General features: G+C 42.2%; 1 protein-coding gene across 1 annotated transcript; it reads right to left on the bottom strand.

Annotated features, from left to right (window-relative positions):
• Positions 1-2,637: 2,637 nt before the first annotated feature.
• Positions 2,638-11,557, bottom strand: SLC25A53 (solute carrier family 25 member 53). Its single transcript, XM_033946249.1, has 2 exons — positions 11,093-11,557; positions 2,638-4,670 (listed from the first exon to the last, which is right to left on the bottom strand). The coding sequence occupies exon 2, from the start codon at positions 4,658-4,660 to the stop codon at positions 3,770-3,772; it is 891 nt and encodes a 296-aa protein (XP_033802140.1). The 5' UTR covers positions 4,661-4,670; positions 11,093-11,557; the 3' UTR covers positions 2,638-3,769.
• Positions 11,558-13,810: the final 2,253 nt, after the last annotated feature.

The raw sequence follows: 13,810 nt of genomic DNA, 5'->3' as shown, positions 1-13,810 counted from the left end.
TTTATTTTAATTATTTATTGTAAACCGACCAGATACTTGCTGATGGCCAGTCTATCAAACTGATGTATTTGAAGGCACTCTCATGTTCACAGTCTTGCCTTACTCGGTGCTTCCTTCTTTCATTCATGTTGGTTGGTTGGTTTTATATTCTGTCTTCCTCAAAGAGTTCAGAATAGGTTACAGCTTTACATTCAGATTGATACAATGTACCATTACATAAGGATTGTTTTTTGAACATTGCATGGGTTACAGCTTATAATAATAATAATAACAGTTTATATACCGCAGGACCGTGAAGTTCTATGTGGTTTACAATGATTAAAAGGTATTACAGATTGAGTGGAATAAACAAAGTTCAGCAAGGGGTTACAACTTTACAAAATTATATATGGACACCTCTTCAAACATTGTATTGCATTACAGTTTATCCTGCATGGGGTGTGACTTTAGAATCAAGTGGAAGATACAGTTAAAGTGAGTGGTATAAGGAGTCTTAATACAGTTTTAAAAATTAATGAGCCTGGCACGTAAGACACAATGATTTGGCCACACTGTTTCCTGGTGTGTGTGGGCATCATTTATACATAAATGATCAACATCTTCTAGTATCAGATACCTTATTCATGGTCTGTGGAGTATTCTGCAGAGGTCAATACAAAGAGATAGGGTAGGGGTAGTTTGAGGTTGAGGGATAAGGCTAGGCAAAGAGATAGGTTTATATAGCTTTCCTGAAGTTTAGAAGTCCCTCAAGGGATCTGATGGATCCCTTGAGGGACTTCTAGTGGTTTGATAGTGTGGAGGTAGGTTATTCCAAAGGTTTATTAGGAAATGGGAGTAAGATCGTTCTTGAGCCATTTGGAGCTGGAGGGCATGTCTTTAGGGGATGAGGTATGTAGATGTATTTCATCCTGGGAGCGTAGCACTCTCCTTGAAATGTAGAGAGGAAATTTATATGAAAAGAATCTGGGTACCATGTTGTGGAAGGATTTGTATGCAAGCACTAGGCACTGGCAGACTGACATCTATCTAGGGATTAGGCACTGCCAGTCTACAAGATGGCACATGTCAGAGGCAGAAACAAGTGGCCATGATTGCTGCTGACCAAAAAGGGAGCACAGGAAGGGGCTAGAGGGTGTGTGGAGCCATTTAGGACACCAGGGAAATTTGCCAACTACAGACATCTGAGGTAAAATGCTGCACTTTACCTTAGATCAGGGGTGTCAAAGTCCCTCCTTGAGGGCCGCAATCCAGTTGGGTTTTCAGGATTTCCCCAATGAATATGCATGAGATCTGTTAGCATACAACGAAAGCAGTGAATGAAAATAGATCTCATGCATATTCATTAGGGAAATCCTGAAAACCCAACTGGACTGTGGCCCTCGAGGAGGGACTTTGACACCCCTGCCTTAGATGATCCATTATTTTTGCACAGCTGTGATCTGGAGTAAAGATTTATAGATAAAAGAGAGCACAAACAGAGAGGGTACTTCTATTAAAAATTGATGCTACTATACAGTATATGTGACTGGGCTATCCAGGTGATTCCAGACAGTTAACTTATTGGAATTGGCAGCTTAATATCACCAGACAGTAGTAATTGACTCGCAGTTCTGAAAAGTCTAAGGATCTCTGCTCTCTTCCAAAACACTTCAACCGGAATATTCCAAGGGCTGGGAAACTGGGATTTTATTTCCACTACTCTCTGTGGAATTGGTGATAATGCACTTTAAACTCACCACCAGATTAATAAGAAAGCTGGCATATTCAAAGTGTAAAAACAAAAAAGGGCACAGTTCTGCTCCACCATGTGCTAATCTCGCACAGAAGGATAGAGAATAGCGGGCTATAGTTACAAGCTGCAAAAAAAAAAAAAACCCCTGAGAGCAGCCAAGCACTCTGGGAGTTTGAATCTATTACAGTCTATTTACAATATCTTAAATCAAGCATTCTAAATATTTATTTTATACAAAACCTGATCACATGAAATGGACAGACTATATGTGTGCAATTTTTTTTACATATTAGCATATTTGCATGTATGTACACATACGATCATTAAAGCCAATATGCCACTGTCCTAAACACTATTCTGTATATCTCCGATGGTATGCAAGTTTCAGATGGGCGTACCCATGGACAGCATCTGGATGGAGCATGGGCAGGGTGTACATTTATATGGGTAACCTAAAGAACACTATTTTTGTGCATATCTCCCAAAATTAGGCAGAAGCACTAACACTAGCTCAATGGCTGATTTAAGTACTTACACTAAAACACAACATAAGAACATAAGAATTGACGCTGCTGGGTCAGACCAGTGGTCCATCGTGCCCAGCAGTCCGCTCCCGCAGCGGAACCCAGGTCAAAGACCAGTGCCCTTCCTGAGACCCGCTCTACCAGTGTACGCTCCGGTTCAGCAGGAACTTGTCTAACTTTGTCTTGAATCCCTGGAGGGTGTTTTCCCCTATAACAGCCTCTGGAAGAGCATTCCAGTTTTCCACCACTCTCTGAGTGAAGAAGAATTTCCTTACGTTTGTACGAAATCTATCCCCTTTTAACTTTAGAGAGTGCCCTCTTGTTCTCTCTATCTTGGAGAGAGTAAACAACCTGTCTTTATCTACTAAGTCTATTCCCTTCATTATTTTGAATGTTTCGATCATGTCCCCTTCTCAGTTTCCTCTTTTCAAGGGATAAGAGGCCCAGTTTCACTAATCTCTCATGGTATGGCAAGGTGCATATATAGACTGTACAAAAAGTGCACTCTCTGGATACCTACATACAATACAGTGTCTATTATTTGACATAAATGGAACCAACCAGTTAGCATAAGCTGTTGAATATAATCATTGTCTTGTTTTAGATAAACCCCGCCCCGACGCTGACATTAGTGAAACATTCATGGCAATGGGAGTATGAATGGCATACTAAGCAAAGTAATTCTGTTATATTACAATTATTGGGAATATCACAAGTGAAGTTGAGAAAAATTTATATTCAGATTATAATTATAATCAGATTGATGAAGTGAATATTGAAAATGTGGAGCCAATGAGGAAGCTTGCAGCTAAGTTTTTTTTCTCAACAGGTGAATCATGTCCCATTAGAGAGCCACTTCTGATGGCTTCTCACTAATATTCCTAAATGAGATCTGGTTTGAATGAACATTTTTGAGTGGATTTAATGAGACAGATATAGATTTAGAGGTATTTGAATCATAACAAATAGTTGATTAATACTAGAGAATGACATGGTGATCAAATTTATCATCGTTCCCATCCCCATGTCATTCTTTAAGGAGAGGGAAGAATCAGAGTATGAATGGGCACAACCACTGACCCTCAAGCCTTGCATTGAAGAAAGCTGGTGTGGAAGGACTGAAGTTCAGATTAAATACTAAAGAATGACATGAAATGGTTTTCCACGGTTATCTGCAGGGACGGGAACAGTGATGAATTTTGTTACCGTGTCATTGTCTAATTTATACTACATCTCTAGTCATGTGTTAGCTTTCTTATATTTTCCTCAGTACACAAATTGTGCCAATTTTTTAAAGTCAAATATTGTTACTATCATCTCATGATGCTGAGCAGGAAATAACTTGGAATAAGATGGTGTCCCCCAGAGTAGACAGAACATACAGAGGACTATGGGGAGTAGCTATGAGCTACAGCAGCTTGCCAAAACTCCTAAATGGAAGCTTCAAAGTTTGAAAAGGACAAAGCTCAGTTTTTACTATTAAAATGAATTGAAAAAATGTTTCTGTTCTTGTTCACTCCTGCTTCCTCCCTGTGTTCCCCTGCAAGAAGTCATGAATAGCTGTCGTAAGCCCCCATGTCACACAGGACCTTAATATGACAAGGGAGCCACCACGATAAATGAGAGAGACCTTCTTCCCACGGGACTCCCAGATAGATTTCATAGACTCACCAATGCTTAGGGTCTCCTGCCCAACCTGTGACTGCATGTTGGCAATGAGAACACTAAGAGGATAGAGCAACAGACATGTAACAGTACCATTGACACTTCCCGATACAAGGGGAGGCAACCAGCTGGGAAGCCCCTTGCCAGATAGACAGTCACGGATGGGATCCTTAAAAGAGAAATATAGAGCACTGCCCACACCATTGCGAAGCAGAACTGGCGAGAAGCCCCGAAAGTAGCCCTCAGCTAGGCCTTCTTTAAACCCACAAGAATTAAAGTATCTCAGAATGCTATGAATGTCCGGGAACCTGACATTTTTCCGTCCATCCTGCATAATGTTCTGAATCCGTTCAAAAGGGCTTAGCACCACAGCTTCCAGTGACCCGGACATGAAGCCAGCCTTCCAGCGGTCTCTCAGTTTATAAGGCCCAGAATGGTTTGCAGAAACAAAACGAAGTAATGTGTCATATGTCCCAAACAACAAGGTTCCCTGGACAGTCTTGGCAACTAAAGGTGGGAGCAATCCCCTGTAGAAGTGGCGGAGGCCTTCCTGCTGGAACTGGCGGATGGCTTCTCGCATGACAAAAACATGGATCTGCTGCCGGAAGATAGTCTTATAGATTGGAAAGGTCACAAAGGTAGACAGGAAACTAGAGACAGCTCCATAGACATAACTCCTTGAGCTCCATCCCCTTGATTGCTTCTCCAGTTCCCTGTTTATAAGGTTGTTCTCTTTCATTCCTCAAGCTCTACAGAATGAAAAGAAAATTATTAAAAAGGAGTACTAACAAAGAGCAATGTTCATGTGAAAAATTTGAAAATATTACCTTTAGGTTTTATCTACAAGACATTGCAATAACTCATTTCAGTAAGTTAAGCAAAAAAAAAAAAAAAAGGGGGGGGGGGGGGAAATAATCATTTCATACCCTAAAAAACCTTGTGGGGGGGAAGTGTACAAAAACAAAAAATGTAGATAAATCAAAAATGCCAATTATCCACAATCAAAATTTTCACAATGGCCAGCAAGCTGGCTTTGGCAGCAGCCTGGAAACAAGTTGCAACACCTCACCCCCCCTCGAACAAAGCACTACAAAAGATGAACTACAGTATGTTTTTTTTTTATATCACAACTTATGGCAATACATAGAAATATGATGGCAGGTAAAGGCCAAATGGCCCATCTAGTCAGCCCATCCGCAGTAACCATTATCTCTTTCTCTCTCTGAGAGATGCCACATGCCTATCCCAGGCCCTCTTGAATTCAGAAACAGTCTCTGTCGCCACCACCTCTTCCAGGGGACTGTTCCACGCATCTACCACCCGTTCCATAAAAAGTATTACTCTGGAGTCTATCACTTCTTAACTTCATCCTATGCCCTCTCATTGTAGAGTTTCCTTTCAAATGAAAGACATGACTCATGCACATTTACATTAAGTAGGTATTTAAATGTCTCTATCATATCTCCCCTCTCCCGCCTTTCCTCCAAAGTATACAGATTGAGCTCTTTAAGTCTGTCCCCATTCGCCTTATGACAAAGACACACACCATTTTAGTAGCCTTCCTTTGGACCGACTCCATCCTTTTTATACCTTTTTGAAGGTGCGGCCTCCAGAATTGTACACAATTCTAAATGAGGTTTCACCAGAGTCTTATACAGAGGCATCAATACCTCCTTTCCAAATGCACGATCTTGCATTTCCTTAGCATTAAATTTTAGCTGCCAAATTTCAGACCATTCTTCAAGCTTCACCAGGTTTTTCTTCATGTTAGTCACACCATCCGGCGTGTCTACTCTTTTGAAGATTTTGGTATCATCCACAAAGATGCAAATCTTACCCAACAACCCTTCAGCAATATCATTTATAAAAATGTTAAAAAGAACAGGCATAAGAACAGAACCTTGAGACCCACCACTGGTAACATCCCTTTTGCTCAGAGCGATCTCCATTGATCACTACTCTATCACCTCCACTCAACCAGTTCCTGACCCAGCCCGTCACTTTGAGACCCATCCCAAGGGCACTCAGTTTATTTACAGACGTCTGTGTCGAACACTGTCAAAGGCTTTACTAAAATCTAAATACACCATATCTAGCGCATATCCTCTATCCAATTCTCTGGTCACCCAGTCAAAGAAATTGATCAGATTTGTCTGACAAGACCTACCTCTAGTGAATCCATGTTGCCTCCAGTCCTCTAATCCACAGGATTCCAGAAACTTGACCATTCTCTGTTTTAAAAGCGTTTCCATTAATTTGCATACCACAGAAGTCAGATTTACTGGCCTGTAATTCCCTACTTCTTCCTTACTTCCACTTTTGTGGAGAGGGACCACATCTGCCCTTCTCCAGTTCTCCAGTACTACTCCCAACTCTAGAGACACATTGAAAAGGTCAGTCAGTGGAGCTACCAGAATTTCCCTAAGTTTCTTCAGCACCCTGGGATGTACACCATCTGGCCCTATTGCTGTGTCTACCTTTATTGTAACTAGCTCCTCACAAACACAACCCTCTGAAAATAGATCAGGGTCTATTACTCCTCCATCCCTATTGACGTTTGTCTTCTGTGGTCTCGCTCCCAGCGCTTCAGCCGTGAACACAGAACAGAAATATTTGTTAAGCAATTCGGCCTTTTCTTTATCAGCTTCTACATATTCCTCCCTTTCACATTTAAGATTCACAATGCTACTTTTGCACTTCTTCCTATCACTAATATATCTAAAAAATGTCTTGTCTCCCCATTTTACTGTCAGCTATTTTTTCTTCCATTTGCATCTTTGCTTTCCTGACTACAAGACCAACCTCTCTTAACTTTTCCAGATATTTTTGCCTGTCTTCCTCTTTCTGCGATCTTTTGTAGTTCATGAAAGCCAACCTTATTCCTTACCTTCTCTGCTACTACTTTTGAGAACCAAAGTGGCCTTCTTTACCTCTTTCTTACTTGCCTCAAAAAGGTTTGTCGCCCTTACAATTGCTCCTTTCAGCTTTGCCCACCGCATTTCCACTCCTTCCAGACATTCCCACACACACAATTCCTTGATGTAAACCCCCATCCAAACAAAGTTAGTGGTTTTTTTTTTAAGGCTAGAACCTTTGCTTTTTAATGAGCCCTCTCTATACCAATTTTAATATTAAACCGTACCATGCAGTGATCACTGGATGCCAGATGATCACCCACTGTAACATCAGAAACACTTTCCCCGTTTGTAAGCACTAAGTCCATTTAGACCAGTGTTCAACCTTTTTACACCTATGGACTGGCGGAAATAAAATAATTATTTTGTGGACTGGCAAACTACTAAGACTGAAATAAAAATCCCTGTCTCTGTCCCATCCCTGTAGCTCAGTCCCTGTCTCCATCCCGTGTACAAGGAGTGGGGAGAAAGAGAGATCCATGGTGCATCTCTCCCACACCCTCTACTGCCATATCCAACATTTTTCTCTCTCTCATCCCCCCGGATCATGTGCAGCAATTTTTCACTATTGCTCACCAGCCCCATGCCCAACATTTCTCCTTCTATCACCCCTCTCCAGCACCAGGCCACACCTCTCCCTCCATCACTATGTCCAACATTCCTCCCCTTGCATCCACTTCAATCTGTCCCTCTGTTCCCTCTCCACCATATCCAACATTTCTCCCTCTCATCCTTCTCCTCCCCATGTATCTCTACCTCACTCCTCTCTCTCTCTCTCTATGCCCAACAATTTTTCCTTCTTCCTTTCCCCAAGTACACCATCTTTCCCTCTCACTTACACACTCATCCCCAACAATTCTCCCTTTCTATCCCCTCCTTTGTGTCCCACGTTCATGCCTCCTCCCTTCCTTCTGTGTCCCGAGTTCGTGTCCCCTCTCCCTGCCTTCCCACCTTTGTCCCATATTCATGCCCCTCCCTTATTCCAATGTGCTCCCCTCCCCTTTTCTCCCTTACTTGTTCAGGGCCATCTAATTGAAAGATGATGTATCTGTTCAGAATTTTCTAGTTGATAACTGAATGTTGATATTTACTGACTTTCTCCTGTCCTATTGTTGTTCATTAATGTCTCCTTAAGTTAAGTTTTGTTAACCGGTTTGAGTCCCTCAGGGGAACGACCCGGTGCATAAGACTAAAGATTAGATTAACGTTGTTTGCTGGGACAGCACACAGCAGCTCTTGTACATTCCATGCTGCTGATCTGGTTCTGGTTTTGGGTCAGCCACGTGTAGCATGCAAGAGCCACTGTGCACTGTCCCGGTAAACAAGTGCAGCTGGCGCTGAAGATAAAGAGCAGCCAAGCCAGAAGAAAGACTGACACACGCTTGCAGGGGACACCAATTCTTCACGAACTGGCAGGACATTTTTGTGGATCAGTGGTCAAAGAACACTGATTTAGACTATTGCAATACATTATTCTTGGGGTTCCAGTAAAGCTAGTTTGTCTCGTTTACAACTGATGCAAAATACAGCCACTAGGCTGTTAACTGGAGTACACAGAAATGATCATATTGCACTGGTTTTGTATGAATTGCATTGGCTAACTGTGACAAAATGGATTGAATTTAAGCTGTTAGTTTTCAAGGCATACAACACAAAGGAATCCAACAAAAACTGCAGTATCACCAGCCAAAGCAAAAACCAAAACCAAACTGCAGACTCCTATGTACCAGATGCAGGCAATGTTTATTATACCAAATATTTTATGCAGTTGAAAATACCACCTTATAACAACCATGGACCTCTGAGGAAGGAGTGTTTTCCGAAACACAGACCGTGTCAGGTCCCTTGGTTTGTTATAAGATTTCAAGGCTTGGCATCTCCTGTTTCTTGAGCATTTGAGTAAAAAAATTGTCTCAATATCAGCCAGGAAGATCTTTAAAATCCTCACAAGGTACCTGGATTAAGACAAGTTAAACTAGAGATTACAAGAGCGAGCTTTCCCCTATGTGGGGATGATTCTCTGGAGCATGTTTTCTGAGATTTTTGAGGGTCTGTCATATTGTGCATTTTGATTTATTTCAGCAACATTATGGATTTTGTTGTTAACCTTTCATTGAAATGACCGAAGTCTTTTCTTTTAGTTAATATTGATTCTTGAAAATTTTTATTGCAAATTTCTCATTTTAGATTAAATTTTATTTTATAAAATATCTTTATAGATATATTGTGATGTATTGTATTTTTGAAGTTTGTAGCTTTGTAAACTGCTCAATATATTGGCACAAGCAGTATATCAAGAAAATAAATCCAATCCCAGCAGGATCCACACATCCTCTCTCCCCAGCATCTGACTCCCTCATCTACCTCATCCCTGGCCACTGAATTGAATCTTTGGGCAGCTGGCCACAGCAGCGAGGTGAGCCTGCAGCCGCCAGCCTGCCCTGGAAGCTGCTTCTCTGCAGTGACTTCCTGTTTCCATATAGGTGAGATCTGTAGAAAGACAGCTTCCGGGTCAGGCCAACAGCAGCAGGCTCACCTTGTTGCCACTGCCAATTCCAATCGCAGCGGCTGGGTAGGAGGTAGGTATGGGAGTCAGGAGAGTCTATTAAACATGGACAGACACCCCCTTCCCATTTAAAAAAATATCCATACACCCAGACAGTTTTCTAAAGAGGGAATATCTGGATTTTCCTGAACATATGGTAACCCTATCGTAGGGGTCGAGGAAGATAATGATGCCAGTAAAATTCTTGAATGTAAAACAAGCATCCTTGGGCTGTGTGTGTTTTGTTTATATCAATGCATGCTTTTAAATACCACTTTATATAAGAACATTCATCAGAGATCAGCCCCGTCACCAGCCTCCAATTTCAGAACATACAGTACCATAAAGCAGAGTCTGGTGTACATGTTCCAGCATTCCTAGGCAGGTAGTTGCCCTTATAGTAGAAATCTCTCACCACAGAACCCTGCTTGAATTGTAGAAACTCTGTTTTAGCGTACTAAAGTAACAAGAATATTGGACCAAATGGTCAGATTCTTCCACTACACTGTATATAGGCATAGTAACATTTCCATCTTTGCTTACACCCTATTAAAATATTTTACTGCATACTGTGTTGACATTGTAACGTAGCATACTTTGTCATATTTTGTATTTGAATATTTTTATGGCTGTAATTGTCTATTGCTTATGTTTGACTTATTCTTGCTGTAAACTACCTTGAGTGAATTCCTTCAAAGAGGCAATACAGTAAAGCCTAATAAGTAAATAAAACATTACTCCTTTTCTCTCCTCTGGGTGTTTACATGAAATTTAACTGCTACCTACCAATTGACCTAGAGATGACTTCATAAACAGGTGTCTATTAAAAGCATACTAGAAACGGAAGCACATGAGAGTTTATTGAGAAGTCAATAAAACAAAATAAATTTGGGATAATGGTGTTTTTCCTGTTTTCACAGTCTAAACATTCCAGCTCACAAGTAACAAAATCACATCCCACCGACATACTAAGCAGAGATATCTTGACTATTGATTCTATGCAACATCCTCCTCCTATACCCCTGTCTCACAGAAGAAGTACCATCCCAAACACCCTTGCAAAGAAACAAACAACTAAACAGGAACATTATACTGCCCAAACTGATCTGTGTAAACAGTATCATCTCATAGTTCCAGGAAGGATGATGAGAGTTTAAAGATGGTATTTGGTATAGGATTGGAGGATAACTTAATGGTTAGTGCAGTGACCTGAAAACCAGGGGAAATTGGGTTTGATGCTCACTGCAGCTCAGGGACTTAGCAAGCCATTTAATCCTCCATTGACTAGGTACAAAATAAATACCTGAACATAATATGTAAATTGCTTTGACTGTAATCTCAAAAAAGACAGTACTGTATAATCAAATCCCTTACCTTGCTAGCATTCACATGATGCTTTAAGTTTCTCATCTAGTCCACTGTACCTAGGGATCCCATAAAGCTTGTGTGGCAAAAAATAAGATCAGGGAGAGAAGCAGAGAAAATTTTGCTGGCTGTTTTATAGTGATGCCCTTAGTTAGCTGATTTCAAAAAGAAAAACATGCAAAACAAAATTTAAAATATTTGACCCAAAAATGTTAGTCCTGATAGCCTAGTACAGCCAAGGTGGCAGAGCTGTTAGTTGTGGAAAATACCTAGACTGCCCGAGAAATTAATCTGATCTAGGACAGTTTCCTTACAATAGATACATTTATATGTTGAATGACTTTACCTTCTGTGCCTTTCAGCTGCTTTACTTTCTTCTTGCTTTTCACTTAGTTATTATCCTTGTGCTTCAATAGTCGAGCCTTTTCTTTGCAGAGCATAACAATACCTCCACCTCTCCAGACCAAAACGAGAAAAAGCATCTTGCAAAAACTGTTAGGTGACTTCATTCTAAAGCAGCTCCGCCCAGCACAGTTCTAGCTGCCAGTCTTACAGGAACAAGCCCGGCTTCCCTCTCTTCTGATTGGCGGAATGCAGCCACTGCTCACATTATTAGCTTTATTCCGATTGGTTCATCTGTTTAACTCTCTAGGGCTCATGTCACTAAGGTTACCTCTGCGTCCTTACAAAGAAAACCCTTGATGCTGGGGTTTTTATTTTAGGATTCTATTGTTTAGGTACTGTAACAGGGATAACTGGAGGCAGCACAGGAAAGGAGGCCCCTGCCTCTTTAAGTCCCTAAGTAAGCAGGCCTGCTGAGCAATCTATAGCTTTCAGACTGCAGCGACTGGCCTCAGCAATTCCAGCCAGGGATGACATCAAGCACTGGGATGGAACTAAAAGCCCGGGAAGGGAAGGAGAATCTCCTCAGTATCCTTGGTAAGCCGGCCCATTTATGAGTCAGCCCCCCGAGCTTCTGGGCAATGCCAAGTTGCACCTGGAAGTGAATTGTCTGAAAAGGCTTTCAGTCGGGATGCACGTGTTTGGACTGGGAGTCCTCATTTCTGCCTAAAGAGGAACCCATGGATAATTTTCTTGAGGAAGTTGTGTTTCACGTAGTAAACCCAGAGGAAATGGAACTAGTCTAAAGGTAGGTTCTTTTTGGAAAGGAGCAGAGTGGCTGAATGCTAATTTAAACTGTCAGATACAAAAGTTGTTGTTTTTTTTTTTTGGGGGGGCTGCCCCTTTGCTATGTGCACCCTAGGCTGGACAAGTCCCGGTGTTCTGTGAGTGGGTAAAGGGAAGGATTCAAAGAGTGGGAAGGGGTCCTGGGGGGGGGGGGGGAAAAGATTTGGCAGACACGAGAAGAGACGGAAAGGGATTCCCCTCATCCAATCAGGAGGCTGAAAGAGTGTGTGTGTGTGTGGGGAGGGGGTGCATATGTACTGAGTTTTGCTTAAAGAAGCTATATATAAAATGAATTTTGCTTGAAGGAGTAAAAGGGACTGGGTTTTGTTCCAGGAACTTGTGCTTTGCTCTAGACCAGCCAGCCCAGTATAACATTGGGCAAATTGGATTAGGGGCTACCGGTAGCAGCTCTAAAGACAGACCTTGGTTGGATTAGGGACCAACATTTAGACGATCCTGAAGAGCTTTGGGAAACATTGTGACTCCTTTGCTGTACCAGCAGAGACATGGTTTGGCTTTCAAGCGTATTCTAGAATCTAGGCAGTAGCCTAGGTGTGACTCAGTGTCTAATCTTAACCTCTGTAGTGCTGGGATACAGCTATTTGATGGAAGAATCGCTTATCTGTCCAACCCATAGTTCAGCCCTGAAATTAATATATTTATAACAAACCATATTTTTTATTTACACACACAAAATATCTACCCCATTTAAAAAAATGTGAGCCAAGCTGTCACACCACTCCCCTCTGACAACAAGTCCCTGAAACCCCTGACAATGATGGCCCCACCACTAACACACCCAGAGAGACAGGAGAGATGACCACTCCCTCCTACCTCAGCAACCTGGTTGTGCATCCAAGCTACTTGGACACTCACCCCTTCAACCAATAAACCCTGGTGGGAGATAGCTCAGAACCCCCTCCCCCAAGCCACTCCCCCCATTGTAGAAGCCAGCAAGAGATATCTACTCCCTCTTGTCAGCAGGCTCACCTGCCCGATGCATCCTGGTGTGCACTGGGGAGGACCTAAGCTCCTTATTGGGCTGGATACCTTAAGCCTGGAGTCTTAGGCCCCATCCTAGGATGCACCAGGAAGGTGGCCTAAACCCCTCCTATGGGAAGGGTCATGGGTATCTGGGCCCCTCCCTAGTACATCTCAGGATGCAGCAAGAGGGGGGCTTTCTGGCAAGATGCAGTGGGCATCCCTCTTTCGGCTTCTATGAGATATGAGGGAGAGGGTTGTGAGCTGACCCCCCTAGCCCACCAGGACTGTCTTTTGGGGTCTTGCTGGTGGAGAATGGGGGGTCCAGATGCACAACTGGGTTGCTGAGGCAGGAGGGAGTGGGCATTTCTCCTAACACTGGGCACATTGCCTTCATAGCAATCATCATTGGGGGGTTTGGGAATCTGCAGTTGTCATGGGGGCTAATGTGACTCTTTTTTTTTGTAATGGGGACAAATATTGTGCATTAGTTTTTGGGGTGGGTTTTTTTTTTTGTAATTCTTACCCCTGAACAGCTGAATGGCAGGAGGCTGTTTCATGGCTTTCCCTGCTGGCTCTGCTCATGTCTGTGTTGCTCTTACAGCGATTCATTAGCAGGATGAACCTTCACTCAAATCATTTAATGCAAACTTATTTGAGCATCAGTCACCCTTTTGGAATCAGCCAAAAATTGGACTGCAGCAGAACCACATGGTCTTACTGATCCTGTTTAGTGCATCTAGGCCGGAGTACATAGGAGCCACTTCGGTGGGTGCTTGAGAATCCCTAATATTAAACAAACTCCTTGACTATATCCAAGGTGAAGTAATTGCTGTTGGGTTCAGCACCCCTAATATAATTTTGAAAAGTTGTCTCCTAAAATATAGTTTTGGAG

This window comes from Geotrypetes seraphini, chromosome 5 (genome assembly GCF_902459505.1).
Source record: "Geotrypetes seraphini chromosome 5, aGeoSer1.1, whole genome shotgun sequence".
Taxonomy (NCBI): domain Eukaryota; kingdom Metazoa; phylum Chordata; class Amphibia; order Gymnophiona; family Dermophiidae; genus Geotrypetes; species Geotrypetes seraphini.
The sequence above is the reverse complement of the archived record's forward strand: the minus strand, read 5'-3'. Positions and strand labels throughout refer to the sequence as shown.